Consider the following 19,608-nt stretch of genomic DNA (forward strand, 5'->3'; position numbering starts at 1 on the left):
AAAAAAGACCGGGCATAGAATTCGATTTTCATATGTAGATACGAAGTCACCGGCGCCTATGGCGCTGACGAGGTCACGTCTAACGAATTATTAAACACCTCGGGATTGATACACGGGGTTTCATTTTTCTTTTTATTAATATTTTTGATATTAGAAACAAGATGTTTTATAAGAATAATGAATATCGAAGACATCAATAATATATTAGCCGAGATTTCAAAATTAAAAAATCAAGGAATTGAATTATCTGATGGTCTCGACAGTGAAAAAATATTATCCGATTATGAAATTATTAACGAACAATCGAAACGGGGGCGTTTTACCCTGGCCCGCGAGTATTTTTTTATAAAACGATTACAACATACGATCAATGAAAACTTGTACCACAATGACGCAAATGCATTCATTGGACTATTCACTGCCGTTGAAATAATACGAAAAAAACTCGGACGTGTTTATGAACGACGCCGGGAGATTTCTAGTAAAATCAAAAACATTAGAAGAATTATAGACGGAGCCTCCGGCGAGAAATTAGAAATTGCTTCGCAATTGCAATAATGGTAGGTGAATCACTTACTACTCGGCTAGCCAGAGAGCGGCTAGCAGCGCTTAAAAAGTTCATACCGTTACGAGACAGGGTCCGAGAACAACTTCAAACGCGGCAGCAAATGCAAACCGATTTTACTGTTGGAAGCGAACAACTGTTTGCCCCGGTAACTAAAGCGACCAAAGATGTTACGGCGGCAACTGTACCCGTTCTTGGTGCGCTTGAAAAGATAGCGGCAGAGACCGAACAAACAAAAAGGTCTTTAGAAACACTCCCTGCGAAAATAGCGGCTGCTACAACACGGAGGCCACCACCACTCGCTATAACCGAACCACAAGAACCTTATGTTACAATGGCCGACGAGGAAGAACTAGGCGCTGCTGCGAAAGAACCAGAAGAAGAAATACCCGAAGAAACACCGGAAGAAGAAATACCGGAAGAAAAAGAGGGAAATATACCCCGTATTGTACTCAAGAAGAGCACAATAGATAAAATTAGAGGCTTCAGCAGCAGGGAAGAATTAATTAATTTTACTGCCAACAATTTTGCTAAGAGCATACGAGATAAGAAGCATATCAATAGCGGTTACGAGAAAAATATAAAGTCGTTAAAGGACTGGGCAAGAATAGTGTATTTAGCGAGTAAACATAAAGATGCATTACCACATCGTGGTGATCCCGATTACGATGAATTCCACAAGGAAGTTAAGAGTATAACACCAAAAAAAGGAAAAGGATACTCTGTTGGTAAAGAATCCTACGGCGTTACCTGTCCTGGTAGTGTTCTCAGTGATATATCACGGCTAGAGGTACTAATTGGAGGAAAACGAGCCGGAAATAACTCTACGGAAATAATCAATGAGGCCGCTGATATTTGCAAGCGTTTATTTGCAGGCGGTATTATGGACATTAATGCATATCGAACGCTCATAGACGAACTCGTGGATGATTAATTGGAAAACTGGTGTTTTTAATAAGGATGATCATACACTACAACCATGATAAACCAGTACTCGTCTACGTGGTAAACTCGCGATTGCCTGTTTACCGCGCGTACTATGGAGATGGTCTCGGTAACACCATTGCGGGGTTATTTACAAGAATGGCTCCAAAAGTAGCGCCGTTAGCCAAACAATTAGGAATGAAGGCTATTGATGTTATTCGTGATAAGGGAATTAGTGCTATTGGAGATGTTGCCGGAAGGGCGTTTTCAGCCGCGCGGGACAAACTAATGTCATTGGTGAAATTCAGGAGAAAAAAACAGAAACCACCGGTAATGCCATCAACGACAGTGATGCCTGCAAATGTCAGTAAAGTAATAAATAACGCCGTGGAAGAAAAATTAGAGTCGTTGGCGGCGACTCAGTCGTTGGCGACGACTCCGTCGTTGGCGACTTCGCCATCCGCCGATGCGGCAACCAACGCGCTCATGAACGCGATAGCGGGGAGTGGTTTAAATTCAAAGAATTTACGACGAAAAAATCGCAATTGAAAACATCAACATGATAAATAATAAAATGTTTGCGCGTACCGCTGACCCCGCGTTTGATATGGACGCCCCAGTGCGCAGGGATGATTCTGTCCGTGATTATCAATATTATTCTTATTATGCAGCGCAACCCGACCTACGATCGCGAATTGAACTTCAGGTCCAAGATACCAGTAAATACTTTCTGCCGTGTGAAGCGTTTATCGAAATCGAGGGAGAACTCGTGACAAATGCCGCCGATAATGTACCATACGCAGATGACCATCGTGTTCGAGTTGGCTTCGTCAACAACGGTATCATGGCGTTATTTGAGAGCGCCAGATATCTTATTGACGGGCGAGAAATTGAATCAATAGAACGCGAGGTTGATGTTGCAACGACGATAATTGGGTTGGCGAGATACTCGGATGATTATACAAGATCGGCGGGCCCATCTATAATGTTCGCAAAGGACACCACTAATAACGCTGACCATCTTCAGTACATCAACGTGCTGGTGGAAGAAGATACCGCAACTAACCCACAGGCTGAAGCAGCCAATCCAGACCGCAGAGCAAGACCAGGCGCTAATTTCAATATTATAAAAAGCACCAACAATGATTACAATCTAGGATTCGCAGCACGAGTAGGAATGTTGCAAGGACCACGCCGACAGTTTTCATGCGCGATTCCACTCCATCACATATTTGGATTCTGCAGAAATGTCAGAAAAGTTGTCTATGGGGCTAAGCATACAATCGCGCTGACGCGAAGGGGCGATGATAACAATGCAATATGGCGTGCTGCTGGCGTCGCTGCCGGTAAGGTTGTTTTAACTAAAATGGCATTGTGGATGCCGGTGTTGACTCCATCAGTTACCACGGAAGCACGATTGTTAGCATTTATGGAACAGGGAGGGAAATCGTTGTTGAGTTGGCTAGCGGTAACAACTGATGCTAAAGAGGATAACGTCGCCGATACGTTTACATGGCACCTGGCATCAAAACAAGGTGTTTCAGCCCCGCGTCATATATTTGTTGCGTTACAGAATAGGGAACGATTGGGTAATCAAGAACGCAGCCATATGATATTTGATCAATTAGGAGTCAGGGATGTTTCGCTGAGAATAAACGGACAACAGGAACCATCCGAGGATATACAGCTTAATTACGGCGACAACCATATCGCACGTGTGTATCATCGATTGCTGTCGTATATGGGTCGTGATCAAAACGTCGACACTGGTTTGCAAATATCACAACTTGATTTTAAAAACCTGTATCCGATTTATTATTTTTCGTTGGAACATCTTGATTTAACGAGACAATCCGTCGTTGATATACACTTCCGAGCTCGTATAGCCCCGGGTGGTGTTAATTATAGAGCGGTTACTGTCATTCTCAGCGATAAATCAATGCTGCTAGAAGGCGTTGGTGGACGAATGAGAATCGTTGATGCGCCAGTGGAAAACATGTAATTGAAAGCACAAAACGCGTTTACAATAAATGTCGTATAGTGTCGTCAGTGTAGAGTTGACTGATGGTCAAGTCAAGAAATTACGATCAAAGTCGGCTAAACAATGCGGAACCACAATAACGCTGAAGCCGTCACAGATGGCAGGTGGTAATCATAAGATATCGTTGACGGCGCGTCAAATAAAACATTTCAATGATGCGATGAAGAATAAAAAGGGTGTTCAAATAGATTTTTCAGCCGCAGCAATTAAAAACATGGAAAGGACCGGTGGGATATTTCCACTGTTAGCTGCGATTCCAGCGTTGATTGCCGCGGCCGCACCAGCAGTGGCTAAGGCGGCGGCGTTAGGAGCCGTTGGTACCGCGGCGGGGATGGCATTGAAGAAGGCAACCGGGAAAGGCTACAAAAAAAAACGACCCGTGGCCGGAAAGGGTCTAAGACTACCGGGAACCCCGTATTCATGGTACTCGGGAAAGGGTCTAAGACTACCGGGAACCGTTTATTAACGCAAGAGTCTATGACTCCTGAGTCAATGACTCCCGAGTCTATGACTCCAATGTCTAATTTTGATTTAATAGACGCCGCAAACGCGTTAGCGATAAAAAACTTCAGAGGTGTTTTCATGAGGGATCAATTACCGGCGGCACCAAGGAATATTGAAACCGGTATAATTAACCTCGATGGGTCCTCCGGAGCGGGAACTCATTGGGTTGCATACGCGATTGATCCGCGCGCGATCGTCTATTTTGATTCATACGGGTTAGCCCCGCCGAAAGAGTTCATGCGGTATATCCGGGCGTGTTCAGCCCGGGCGTGTTCAGCCCGGGTTTTTTATTCCACGCTGCCAACACAGCAATTGAGTGACCCACCGATATGTGGCCGTGAGGTATTGAACGTACTCGCGGCGATTTCATCATCGCGGAAACCACCTCATGTGGTTGTAAACGAATACACTAGTGGGGTCGTAGAAGCTCAACGGATTTTAGAGAATAACATTTACAATAACGATGATTGATATTTGGGGACGACCGGTTTCGGCGCTGAAAGAATCCACGGAAACGGCCGCCGCCGACATAAAAAAACTAATTGAGGATGAAATCGCTGATACGTTGAACTTAACCAGTGTTGACCCAGATGAAATAGTTGTATTTCAAGACCGCCAGGGTAAATTGAAATCCGGTAATGTGTCGCTAAATGACGTTTTATTACGACAGCGTGATGCCGCCGAGAACACCATCGCGTTGTATACCGGCGACGGACTACTCAAACCGGGTAGACATATAGTGGAGATAGAGAATACGATAGAATTAATCCAAGACGGTGTTATAAGGTTGAATAGATCAATAATCGAACTCGAAGGGCATGTGAAAGCAACTATCGATAGATTTTTTGGGTACCCGATAGTATTCGAACCAAATCTTGCAACAATAAAAAATACTATTTTGGAGTTTACGACGCTGTCGGGCCAATTTTACACGTTACGAAAAAATGTTAACAGGATCGATGACAACTTTGATAAATTCCTTGGTAAAAAAAATACCAAGCCGGATGAAATCACAATAACTATAAATGATATCACTGCGTATGGACGGAAAATAGAAACAATCAAAACTGATGTTGAAGCGAACAAAAAGGGTGTGGACGCGCATGAACGGGAAATAGAAATAATCGGCGCTAATGTTGCAACGATCATAAATAATGTAGACTCGCATGGACGGAAAATAGAAACAATCAAAACTGATGTTACAACGATCATAAATAATATGGACGCGCATACACAGGAAATAGGAACAATCAAAACTGATGTTGAAGCGAACAAAAAGGGTGTGGACGCGCATACACAGGAAATAGGAACAATCAAAACTGATGTTGAAGCGAACAAAAAAAATGTAGACGCGTATTGGCGGGGAATAGGAATAATCAAAACTGATGTTGCAGCGAACAAAAAAGGTATAGACGTGCATACATATGAAATAGGAACAATCAAACTTGATGTTGCAGCGAACAAAAAAAGTATGACCGAGAATACACGGGAAATAGAAACAATCAAAACTAATGTTGCAACGAACAAGAATAATATAGACGCGAGTCGGCGGGAAATAGAAATAATCAGAACTGATGTTGAAGCGATTAAAGACGGACTACCGAGAGTAGCAGAGCAATTCGAAAAAATAAAAACCCCTCATGAGAACATCATCAACACAGTATACACAATTCGGCATGGATCATTCGATTGGACTCCTACACAGAATACAGTAAATATCACCGCAACTGTTAAGGGTATTTATCGACTGACACTGGTTTCAATGATGCAGTTTAATATATTATCGTCGAGTTCATCCGGGTTTAACAATACAATATCAACAATTATAGACAAGAACGCAACTGAACAGTTTACAATTTATGCCGTTGATGGAAATTTAACCAGGGCAAACATTACATGGTATGTGGAATTTGTAGCGAATCTAAGTAATTAAAAACACTAGTTCTTTTAAAATAAAAATGACCACCAAGGAAATTGAATCAGAGGTATCACCGACGTCACATCAATATCGATTCGATACCGCAAAAGAATTTTCCGCGAACTTGAAAACGCTTTCCGAACAATACCGTGTAAAAATAAAAAAATACCGTCGTAAAATAACCGCCATCGACGCGGTCGTGTACTCGGTGTCGGGTATAGTAGCTGGCGCCGGTGTTATTTTATCCACGGTGACCACGATAACCCCGATCGCTGTTCCAATCGCTGTCTCCGCGATGACAACAGTTGCTGGAGTTGCCAACGCAATCACTAGGAAGATATCATCGTGTTTTCAGAAAAAACTCAACGAGTATACAGTAAAACATCAAATAGTATCCGACGCATACTCGAAATTATCCGGGTTGATCTCGTTATCGATTGATAATTTGTTCGTATCCGATGTTGAATTCTCCACGATGGTCCAGTTATATAGCTCCGCGATGTCAAAAATCGAGGATTTTCAACTGGAAGCCGAAACCACCTGGTTGTTGAAATTAGACACTAAAAACAACGAATAATAATAATGTCGCTGAACCCCGAAGGGTCTCAATTACTTCAGCGGATCGCGGAGAACACCACTCCGGTACAAACAAGTATGATATCGATAACATCAACGAAACCCGAATTCAGTGTGAACTTCCCATCACCGGTTCCAGTAAAGGAAATAGCGCTGGCAAAATTGCGAGTATATCACAGTTGGCCTAATATCCGAGCGGACGCATTTAACGGACAACAACCTAATAACTCGCTGGTTTTTGCACGGACAAATAAACCCGATGGAACCCCAAACTGGGAGGAGGTTACAATACCAACTGGGTCATACCAAATAGAACAAATCAATAAAGAATTTCAACGCAGGATAAAATCGATCACAGGAAAAGAATCAAAAATCGCTATTACGGTTCATGAACCGACGTTATCGTCGACGATTGAAATAAGCACACCGGGGTATATGGTTGATATTTATAACAGTTCAATAAGAACCATACTAGGATGGCCTGAGAATCCACCCGCGGACACCCCCCCATCAACTATCCTCAGACACGATAACGGAGATGGTGGTAGGCATATTGCTCCATACAACGTAAATATCGCATCAGTGATAGCGATCAATCTAGTGTGTGATGTTATCGAAGGGAGTTATCAGGTGGATACCAAGCAATCAAATCAAGCTCAACAGGGGTATATCCTTTATTCGTTTTCACCAACAGCCCCTCCGGGATTTTTAATCGTTGAGAGTCCGATTAATCCGGTCTATATGCGATGCCATGATCGGTTTTTAACGAGAATTAATTTTAAAATTACCGATCAGTCAAATAACCTAATTGATCTGCAAGAGGAGGAGTTAGTGATCACTCTGTTTGTAAGATCATTGTAAATAACCACTTAGCAGCAGAGGGGGCAATGACATCGACGCGGTCGTCGATGTGCTTACCGGACGCTGACGACGCTGGGGATCGACGCGCAGAAGGTGTTAATTAAACCAAATGACGTTTGGACGATCCCCCAACGACGTCGTCGTTTTTTTTTTACCAGGCGCTGACGACACTAGATCGTTGAGTGCAGAAAGTAATAATTAAGCAAAATAACGATTGGACAAAATGTCCGATTCGCCCCCTCTGCTGCTCTACTTGGTTATTTTCACTTCCTGAACTTCAGAGGTAAATTGTATAAAAAAAGAGCCGATTACTTTTTTTAATTTTATATATCTGGTAATTCATTCATTGCACTTTCAGAAGCTGGTATTGTCTAGTCTGGCAAAATTCATTTTCCCTATTTTTGTAGATGCTATGTATAGTGTACTTTAGACTGATTCAGGCTGATTTTTTTAACACAAGGGAGCAGTCATTTTAGTTAGCAGTGTGCTTAAATCATGTAAAATTTCCAAAAGTACAATATCCAAAAGAAATATCATCCATATTACATTAATGTAACATAGAGGTATGCCAACATTCTCTCCACTGTGCATGTTTTAAATGCGAACTACTTCACCTTACATAAGTCACTCTCTCAAAAGTACATATTAACTGGTGAGCGCCCCCATAAAGAGAATATATGTATTATTATTGTATGATTTAATTATGTTTATATGGCTGAAACATTTAAGTTGCAAGCATCAAAACAATCCTTTTGAATAATTCTCCTGCCTTTCCCCCCACAGAACAGTATTTATGAGTGTGAGAGTCTCTAACAAGTCCAGCCCCCACCCCACATGATAAAAAGTGAGCTATTTTAAGACTGCACATTAGTTTGTAAACATAGCAACTAATGTTATGCTGAATGACAGGAACATAAAACTAGCCCGAATTATTTCTGAGATATCAACAATGAATTTTACAATTTGAAAAGGGAGGTAACTCATCAGGTTCATAAAGGTCAAAGGTCAAAGTGTAAAATATTTGCCTACTGTTTAATATGCAAGAAGCAAATTCACTTTCTCATCATTTATTTTTTATTTCATTGCAAATAAATGAAAAGAAACATTTTCACCATATATTTCTGTCACTTATTGCAACAGTTTTAAATTTAAGTTGACTCTATTCCTATATTCTAAGACTTCTAATCTCCCCATAATTAAGGTCACTACTCACACAAACATGCCTCATGGAAATTATGTAAGCAAGAGCAAAATGAGCATAATTAGCTTACTTTCATGTTTAACATCAATATGAATGTACCATTTTATTCAGAACATCATACATAATGATATGAAAATATAAAAAATAATTGCAAACATTTTTATATTTGCTTTAAGGTGGCGCTCTACAGTTTCCTATTTTGCATAGGGTTAGGATTTTAAAGAAAAAGAATTTTCCCGGCTTTCCTCACTGGTTATACTGGCTATTTAAAAAAGACCTTGTATATCTTAGGTATAATTCAAAGAACCTTTAATTCCCTTTATTTTGGTGTATGATTGATGGGTGTACTGTGGATTATATACAGCTTGGCCTTACTTCAGATGTGCACCTTTCAAAAAAGTGCTAGCTCTACTTGGTTATTTTCACTTCCTGAACTTCAAAGGTAAACTGTATAAAAAAGAGCCGATAACCTTTTTTTACATTTTATATATCTGGTAATTCATTCAATGCACTTTCAGAAGCTGGTACTGTCTAGTCTGGCAAAATTCATTTTCCCTATTTTAGTAGATGCTATGTATAGTGTACTTTAGACTAATTCAGGCTGATTTTTTAACACAAGGGAGCAGTCATTTTAGTTAGCAGTGTGCTTAAATCATGTAAAATTTCCAAAAGTACAATATCCAAAAGAAATATCATCCACATTACATTAATGTAGCATAGAGGTATGCCAACATTCTCTCCATTGTGCATGTTTTAAATGTGAACTACTTCACCTTACATAAGTCACTCTCTCAAAAGTACATATTAACTGGTGAGCGCCCCATTAGGCCTCTGTTATAGCAACTAGAGAGATGAAGATGGGCAGTTTGTGGTTACACTTTGAAGCAGAGATGTATCATGGTGTATATCACAAAGTGCAAATCTGATGAAAATCTATGGGTGAAAAGAACTCTCATTGTGTAGAGTCTGGCCTCTTCTTGACAACAGATAGTCATCAAGAGAGTGAGCCTGCTAGGAATGTGATCTGGACCATAATCCCAGACAAGAACACAATGACTAGCATTTGGTTCCTCTTGTTTGAGGAAATAGGACACCACCAGTGAGTTGTTAAATAATGTGAACATTATCACTTCATAATAATTATCCTTCCAGGTGTTTATTATGGCATAAATTTCCAGTTTCTATGTTAAGGACTCTGTCTTCTAATCCCCTGGTAGCGCTGACCATGGTGAAATGTGCAACAGGTGGAATCCACAATCTTATGAACTGGCATCCATCAAGAGGTTTTCACACAGGAATTCCTCCTTTAAGCCAGGGTTCTATTTCACCACTGATGATATAGATGACCTGAGAAGAAGTGTCATCATCAGCAGGCACATGAAGAGGCAGCTGAGGTGGAATGGGTTTGACACAACACTGTATAAAAGTGAGGAATTCCAAAAGCTCAACTTTAGAAACCCACATCATGATGGAAGACATCTACAAACAATCTGTGCAATGCACATGTGAGGAGGTGAACAAGGACTGAAGAGTAAAATAATAAGTTTCAAGATGTATGAAATACTCAGCTGGTGAGAAGAGCTGATTTCTACCTATTCACAAAGAAAAACCTGAAGAGATAAAAGAAAGCAAAAATCATTCATATCCAGAACTACAACAGAAAGATCCATATGTTCTGCAGGATCTCATCCTGGTACACTGTGGTAGCAGTTGACAAGGTTAATCTGAAAAGTGCAATGATGTAAGTGTCTTTGTGAAATCCCATGGGCGAATCTCTCAGACAAATGGGTGAGTACAAAGGTAGTACTCAGACCTTAGGAATGCAAAAATGCATAATGAAGGAATTTGCTTTAAGGTGGTGGTCATGTCCACTTGAGACCTCTCCATGATAGGTTGTCGGAGTGGGTACAACACCAGTTGGAGAATTGGCAACTGTCTACCAAGGCCCTGACCTTGTAGGCAGTAATCAGCAATTGTGGGTACATGGGGCCAGCAGATAAAATGTGATAAATTTTCAATCCCTTCTTTAAAACTGAAATCTGTCCATGCCATCGTGTGATCAGATGAAGCCATACAAACAAAATCTTGCCCACACTGAGGGAGGTTGAGTTATCCTCCAACTGGCATGGCTTCCAAGTCCATGTAGGTTTCCTACCCAATGGAATGGAAGAAACAGCATCCTCAACAAGAATGGAAGAAACAGCATCCTCAACAAGAATGGAAGAAACAGCATCCTCAACAAGAATGGAAGAAACAGCATCCTCAACAAGAATGGAAGAAACAGCATCCTCAACAAGAATGGAAGAAACAGCATCCTCAACAAGAATGGAAGAAACAGCATCCTCAACAAGAATAATGTTGTATGTACACACAGGATATGCCATCAATATTAGACCAACTGACTGAACTTGGCAGATGGGTAACCAACATTTTGAATCATCAGCATGAATGGCTAGGTAGATGAATCATTGGGTGGTCAAGTGTTAATATGAAGAATTTTACGGGATGGACCAATTATATGGGTCATTTAAGCTTGGACAGTTAGCATGGTTTGCAAAAGTGGGTTGTCCAGCTGAAAGGCAATGTGGAAAGATCCATTTTCTTGTCCCTGTAACAATGTCATGTTAGATGCATACATGCCAACCTCAAGTGAGATGTAAGTGTAAATTTTGCTAATAAAGGTGGCAAAATAAGTGCAATCTGAGCATAAAAGTGCAATCTATATATTACATGCCATAACTACAGTACAATGTAAGAAAAATGTAAATTTATTTTTGCTACTAACCTGGATCTGCAGGTAAAAATACTTGGTAAAAATGGACAAAATCCAGAATACAAACATAAAACATACTGACGAATTATTTATATTTAACAACCACTTTAACTAGAATACATGTCTAATATTAGCCAAATGATTGTGAAGACCATAAATTAATCAGGTAATTTACATAGGCATACTAAATTTCATTTGTCCACCTCTAGTGGCTTGTACCTAACCTTACTATAAAGGATTTTGTCAAAAAGTCTAAATCCAAAGAGTAAAAAAATGTGCAACATATTGAGCACGAGTTCCTCAAAGGGCCTAACCCTCTACCAGCTAAAGGGAATTTCCAAAAATTCAAGACATGACTATGCTGATGTGACTTTCTGTTCAGCAAGATTTTCAGATGACTGCCATTGTGACCATAATGGACGTCATTTTCATTTGGGACCAACAAGAAAATCACAAGTTGATGTGAAAAGTAGTACACCACTCCCTTGATAACTCGAGCCCTGATAACTCACGAACCCACTTATAACGTGTGGTCAGGCATAGATCCCGTCTTTTATACCAGAAAATACCCCCAAAATTGATTCTTTTTTGTTGAACTTGAAGAAAATCGCGATCAAAATTGTTAACAGAGACTTTGATGTATCACTTGTTTTATCGTCGAAAAAGATAGATAGGACCTGGACAATTTAATCAATACTATGAAATATCAAATTTAAAAATAGATCATACAATTTTGTACATTTCTTTCCAAAATACATTCCTAGTGCGCTGCAATTAACGATATGCAAAGAAAATTCGATCAATGAAAATGTCACGCAGCGCAGAGTGGAGACAGTACTTTAATAAATAAATACAAATAAAATAATTTTTTATCAATTGAAATTTGTGTTCTAGTTCTAGTTTTTAGTTCCTTTTAAGTGTAATTGTCATAAATGCAATGTGTCCTCTTGAAAGTAAACATAAAATGCGTCAATCTACCTTAACAGATTGTCCGTGAGCATTTCTCTGAGAACCTAATTAAGTGCCGACCATGTTTTGATAACAAACTTCCGGAAGTATTTGTTGTATTGTTGCACTGAATTAAAAGCTGGCCTCCTTTATGTTATCACGTTAATTATGTCTTTTAAACCAAATAAAGGGGGTGGAATAAAAGAAAAGTTAGCAGGCACTAAAATCAAACAAACTTAAAATCTAGCGGCCCGGTAGCATGAACTCATTTCATCTGATCAATCGAACACTTATAAATATTACTGTGTATGTAACAAAAAGTACCTTAAATTAACCGACTCTTTCATAACTGTGATAACAAGGCAGCCAAGTGAAATGAATACTTCGTAAAATAAAGAGCTTGATTTCACAGATACGGACCATTGTAGGCAAGCAACATTCAGAGAATTCTTGAACTGGCACAAAGAGATATCCTCAAGGATGATAAGAAGTTTCATTATTACTTCCAATGAAATCACAACATCAATATTGTACTAATTGAATACAAAAATTGAGTTTCGATATAGACAATTGTCTCACAAAATAAATATTGCATGTTTTTGAAAAATAGGAATCTTGTTTGATGGTGTATCAACAGTTAGTCTAGTTCCCTGCAGTGTGGACTCGCGATTTGGCAGTATAATATTAAACACCACTACAGGAACCAGACTCGTCAATAAAACAAGAAGCAGTGACGTAATACACAGATTTTTTCGCGTACACATGATGGATGTTGAAACCAGATGGAATGATCTTTCATATGTTGGACATCTTGAAAATAAATTTTATTTAAACAGAATAACGAACAACTTCATTAGAAAAAGCGTGTTATTAAAAATTATTATCGATGTGATTGTAAAATGAGGATTCAGTCAATAAATTGCCCAGTTCACTAACAACTCGTGCCTCGCTTATAGTGCGGTCTATGTTTGTGGACCCAGTTGTGCGCGAGTTATCAAGGGAGAGGTGGATTAAGAACCACACATACAAACCTGCCATAACATATGTAAAAAAACATGATTTTCAATAATCTTAGAGGGAGAAAAAAAAGGAGATGGATTTTGGCCACCATTATAAAAGTCTGAAGCATGTAGTCCCACTTCAAACACGTAAATCTATCCTTGGGGCAATTTATATAGCTGTTTATCATGGAGTCAAGTAAAAGATCAGGCAGTCAGAGATAAGCAAACACCATTTCACAGAGTACCTAACTGAGTAAGAATAGCTATGATGATATCGTGTCAAGGTCTTTGAAGAGAATACATCTGTCTAATTTGCATCAATACACTAAGTGGGATAACTCAATTCTTTTGGATTAGGTACAGTCAAAGAAATGCATGTTGAAAAACAAAAGTTATTACACAGCAACGTCTTGAATAAGAATGTGTATGCCTTTATTATTAAAGATTATTGGCAAGCGGTGATCAGCAGCAAGCACTTCTTTGATGACTCCATAAAATATAACGCACAAAACATGATTATTTTGGTAATCAGGATAGTGTACAAGTACAGTTAATTTTTATGGCAAAATGTTGAAATAATAATAATAATAATAATAATAACAATAATAATGAGGACTTTGTATAGCACCTAATCTTAAGAAGCTCCAAGTGCTTTTCAACATTGGACAACATCTATCTAATGATATGATTACAAAAAACAAACACCATGAAATTAGAAAACAGAAAAACATGCTGAAAATATTAAAGGTAAGGAAACATTATTAGGTCTTCAAATTTGTTCCTGCAATCAAAATAGGTATGTTTTAAGAGCACTCTTGAATGAGATCACCGTCTTTGTGTCTAAGTTCAGTGGGCTATTTGTTCCACGCTGCTAGGCCCTGGTATGCAAAAGAACATTGTCCATATAACTTCATTTTCATAGTGGGAATGAGAATACAAACGTTAGAAGAGGAGTGCAAGTATCTTGCTGGTGTGTACACATGGATAGGTCGGATAGGTATGTTGGACTGGAGCCTGTCAGTGAAATATAGCACAGAGAAAAAAACTTGTGTTTGATTCTGGATTGAATGGATACCCAGTGTAGGGTACAGAGCAGGGGGAGATGTGCTCTGATCGTGGTACTCTAAGGATGATCAGAGCAGCCGTATTTTCGACTTTTTGAAGTTTCTGGAGTGGATATTGAGATGAACCAGACAGAATTGAGTTCCAACAGTCCGGTCTTGAAAGTTTTAAGGAACAGACAAGTGTTTTAGTGGCATCAACTGAAAGATAATTGCGAATGGAGCTGATGCGTCTCAGCTCAAGATATGCAGTCTCGCATATTTTCATGACATGTTGGTGTAATGAGAGAATACTGTTGAGAGTAACACCAAGGTTTCATACTGACTGTGTTGGTGTTGCTGATATTTATTGAGGTAAAGGATGTGAATGAGAAAGTCTTTGGGTTGTAGTCATTATGGCTTGTTTTATCTTCATTAATCTGCAGCTTGTGTGATTTGGATTTGTAACATTGCTTTTAAAAATTTTTCAGTCATATCGCTATGATGTCTGCAATGTGGCAGTTTATAGTGATGTGTTACACTGGGGCATCATGTTGCAGACATGTAGCATAATGTCAAACCCAGTCACATTATCCTAACACTAACCTCTTAATGCTGAGTGCCAAGCATGGAAGCTGTAAATTTTTGATAAGTATTTGGTATGACTCAACTGGGGATTGAACCCACAACCTCTTGCATCTGAGGCAGACACTCTAACCACTGGGCCACCGAAGCGGTCTCTGCAGCGTGCTACATGTCATCCATGATTCCACATTGGAAATGCACTTATCTACACCTTGGATGGTAGCATCAACTTTGGTTGGGTGGCTAGATTTGTACATTTGAGTGTCATCAGCGTACAATTGGTGAGACACTGGATGATGATCTGACACTTGAGAATGGCTGAGTGTATAGAATGAAGAGAACAGGTCAAGAACAGACAATTTGTGTCCTGTTGACTAAGTATGATTTGAACCAAAATAAGGCTGTACCATGAATGCCAAATACATGCTGGAGATGGTGAAGTAATATATCATGGTCTATTGTGTCAAATGCTGCAGACAAGTCAAGGAGGGTGAGGACTGTAATCTTTCCACTATCCAAAGCAGCTAGGTCATTAAATACTTTCAGAAGAGTAGTTTCAGTACTGTGGCAAGTGCGATATGCAGACTGTACATTGCTAAAAGACTGTTTGAATTTAAATGATACAAGTTGGGATAGAACAACCTAAGATTTTTGATGTGAATGGGAGAGTAGACACTGGGCAGTAGTTCTTTAAATGATTATGGTCGAGTGCTGGTTTCTTCAGCAGAGGCTTTACAATCATGGCAGTTTTGAAAAATGATGGGTATTCCCAATGCAGGCATGATTAAACAAAAGATCAGCTATCTGCAAAATAAGCAAAGCCAAGCAAAACAAAATTTCTAAGCTCTTGCATCAAGTCGGACTTTGTAAAGTACAGTAACATGGGGAGCATTTTATTCTTTGCACAGAATAAAAACACTGTATCAACATCAGTAATTCTAGAGCATACAACACTCAGCATGTCTGCCACTCTGTTCATCAAGATATGCTTAAAGGTATACTAGCTCAATTTCATTTGACGACCTTTAGTTCCCTTTTTTTGCACTATCCTATAGACAAGCTTCTTGAGATAGAAAGACAAAAAAGTACAGACAGAAAAATCCATATTAATATACCCTGCTGCAAGTCCTGGAAAAATAATAATTTTAAAATTGTGCAATGGGATTAAAATATATAAGGATATATATATATATATGCATGACAAATTTCAGTTTACAATTATGAGATTTTTTTGTGCAATTATTGTACCAACAAGTTTCACAAACTGGACTGATGGACTGAAAGACGGCAAAATCAAGATGCTTGCTGCATGCAGTAAGTACATAAAAACTGTCACATCCACTTTTGGTCTCACAACTAAAATACATATATAAAGAATAAATTTATAACAGTATGACATTAAGCAAACATTCCTCATTCCTAATATTTCGCAAGATACCTGTAGAGTCTACCCCAACAAGCCTGAGAAAACGACACTCTGTGACTGTCTCGAAGGAAGGCCCTCCCAAACAACAGTAAACGCCCTCTCGCACAAAGCTATCATAACCAAGCTCTTTAGCTTTCTGCTTGGCTAGATGCCTGAATTCTTTGTCGTATGCACCTGATACAGCAGGAAACCTTGGTCCAAACCTGTTAAAGTTGAGGACAAAAGCATAATTAGATCTGTGTTTGTAAAACACATGCACATGCCAATGGTGACTAAAATTTGAGTCCCAAAAGTTAATAAATTTGTAATAATGATCTAAAGTGCTTTTTGTTTAATCAAGCTAAAACAACATTGAAGTCTGAAAGGTTTAAAACCACACAGAAAAGTAAATTCTAATCAGGTCATTTACATGTCAATAAAAAAAAATACTTGCCAAATTTCATCTATATTGCATGGTTTGCAAGTGTATGTGTGTGTGTGTTATTTAGATTTTTAATGGAGCTCTAACAATTTTAGTCATATCGCTATGATGACTATATAAAAAAAAATGGTTATCTTGTTGCAGACATACAGCATCATGTCCCATCCAGTCACATTATCTTGACACCATGCCAACCAGTCCTAACACTAACCTCTTAATGCTTGGTGCCATGTGAGGCAGCTCCTAGTACCATTTTTATGTCTTTGGCATGACTTGGTCAGGGTTCTAAACCGCAACCTCCTGCATCCAAGGCAGAGGCTCTAACCACTTAGGCCAGTGAAGAGGTCAGTGGTGTTTGCGTAATAATGGCAATGTGCTTCTCAGGAAAGCAAAGAAACCTGATTCTAGAACAAAAAATGTTTATTCATTAATACTTACCCATTCATAATTATTCTCTGATAATACTTGCCTAACCACTTTGCAAATCCAGCCCTCCCTGGTTTCAATAACAAAAGTGCTAAATGGTCACAAGAGAGGTCTCTTGTTGGATAGAGACTGGTACAAAACAACATCAATTTATCAGTTACTACTTGAGTTGATGTGTATGCTTATCTTAGGATGTAAATGCACCTAGGACATGGGAAGGAAACAAATGAACGTTTTACTTGAAAATAAAGTTTATTCAAATACATTATCCAATCATAGAACACTGGGCAAATATGGCAAGAGGTGCGACATGCAAAGTGCTGGCATCTGCCAGTGCAAAGTAAAGGACTGTTGACACCATGGGTTTTGTTCAAAGCATCAAATTATGGAAGCAGGTTGACCAGACCTGGGGTAGCTACCCGTGGAATGGCTGCTCTTTGTTGGCAGTGATCGATGGATGTGGAAAACTGGTTATCAGGCCATAGGTCATAGGTTTAGAACAGGGTTCCCACTTGTTTTTAAACAAATATTTCCAGGTCTCATGGTTTCCATGTTTTTCTAAAGATAAATTTCCAGGCTTTTTCCAGGATGAAAAATTAAACCAGTAATGGACAGCATGAGACACACAGAAAACTGGAATATTCTTCCCTGGTTTTAAACTAATACTCACAATTGCCTAATCGACAAATCGACAAACAGGAACAAACGAATTCACAATCTATGAAGCCTTGAGAAATAGCATGCTTTCTAGCACAAGCAGAAGTAGTAACCGATGAACTGATGGAATTAAATGCTGAGATCACTCTCATCTAACTTTCCACCTTGGCATGCAGACGTTTTAGCACTTTATTGCAAAAACAAGTTTGGGAGGGCTGGATTTGCAAGACATTGCCATATTTAAAGAAGGTGGTGTATTTACAGAAGAAATTATGAGAATATTTTGTCATAACTGATCGTGAGGTTTTAAAAAAGTTCAAAAGTGTTATTCTTCAAATTTTAGCAAATATTTTAAAGAAGACTATTTTTTAACAAAATCTATAAATAATACATTTTTCTTATGGTTAGAATCTCTTAGGTTTAACTTTCATTTCCAGTAGCCTATTACTGACTTAGCACAATAAGCATTATTGAAAGATAGCAATGAAAGCATTTTGGAAAAGGCTGTTAAATTTCACCTTTCATCATTGGGTCCAACAAGTGGGTTGACTGCAGCAAATCCAGGCACATTGAAGTGGTCCTTTATGATCATTATGTCCCCGACATTGTAATCAGGATTAATTCCTCCTGCAGCATTAGTTACAATCAGGACGGAAACTCCCATCAGTTTCATCACACGGACTGGCAATGTGATCTGCAATCACAAAAACCAAGTTTAGCTATCAAGGTTTAAGATGTCTCTTATTCACTAGAACTTTTATGTCTTGTATGTGCAGAGATCATGCCATGATTTATCTAAAGCCCCTCCCTTGTCACAAAAATAAGGGGGGTAAGTAGAAAAAAAGGCAAGAGAAGGAATAGCCATAGTTCACTATTTACCTAGCACTTCAATATATGTCTCTCTTTCTTCCTGCTCCACTATGTTAGAGGTCTACTGAAATCAAAATCTTCAAAAAAAGTTGGCTCTAGTTATATAAGAATTAATATGTTCATTTTTCTGAACTCAATCTGTTCCTTATCAGTGTGAGTCAATGAATAATGTTTCTGTTGAGATCTCCCTTTCAGTCTGCTGTCTGAAGGGGCCTATGCAAAACTAGTTTAGCCAGCTAGAGTTGTGAAAAGCAATTTCAGGGTTAAGAGTTAAATAAAAATTGTATACTGGAAATAGCACATTACTGCTCACCATGTATGCAAAATTCATAATTTTTCTTTGCAATTCCCACATTCAATATGCCCTGGCAGCATGTCTACGTACACGTAACTTAACTGTAACAGACACAAACCAGGATAAATTCCTGACAGCACGCTTTGTATCCTATCAAATTAAATATTACAAACCAAGGTGCATAAACAGTCTACAAAGCATTTAAGAATTGCCTTGCTATTGTGGGCAGGTTTCATCTAATTGCTAAACAGAGGCAGACTGAAGCAGAACTTTCTGTATCTATAGCTATGCTTTATGCTTTTGTGAAACATCTCACAGCTTGTTTATGTCCAATATACCAATAGTATTCCAATATACCAATATACCAATAGTATTCCAATATACCAATAGTATTCCAATATACCATTAGTATACCAATATACCAATAGTATTCCAATATACCAATAGTATCATTATTCTTGTGTAATAAGCAATTATTTCAAATAAACTTTCACTCTAAGTTACGAATGAAATTAAAGTTCTTTGCTACAAGTATTTATTTTCATACTACTGCACCTAGCAGTATCATCACATAGC

The 19,608-nt window shown here is 38.8% G+C and overlaps 1 protein-coding gene across 2 annotated transcripts in view; it reads right to left on the reverse strand.

Annotated features, from left to right (window-relative positions):
* LOC149779981 (purine nucleoside phosphorylase-like) overlaps nucleotides 1-19,608 on the reverse strand; it is a 72,917-nt gene that overhangs the window by 17,834 nt on the left and 35,475 nt on the right. For both annotated transcript variants that reach the window (XM_089936705.1, XM_089936704.1), the window contains 2 exons: nucleotides 18,386-18,561; nucleotides 16,376-16,566 (listed from right to left, as the gene is read on the reverse strand). In XM_089936705.1, the coding sequence (XP_089792831.1) occupies nucleotides 16,376-16,566; nucleotides 18,386-18,561 (367 nt within the window). The remainder of the gene's footprint in view (nucleotides 1-16,375; nucleotides 16,567-18,385; nucleotides 18,562-19,608) is intronic.

This window comes from Sinohyriopsis cumingii, chromosome 16 (assembly GCF_028554795.1).
Source record: "Sinohyriopsis cumingii isolate HCF-2022 chromosome 16, ASM2855479v2, whole genome shotgun sequence".
NCBI classification, from domain to species: Eukaryota; Metazoa; Mollusca; class Bivalvia; order Unionida; family Unionidae; genus Sinohyriopsis; species Sinohyriopsis cumingii.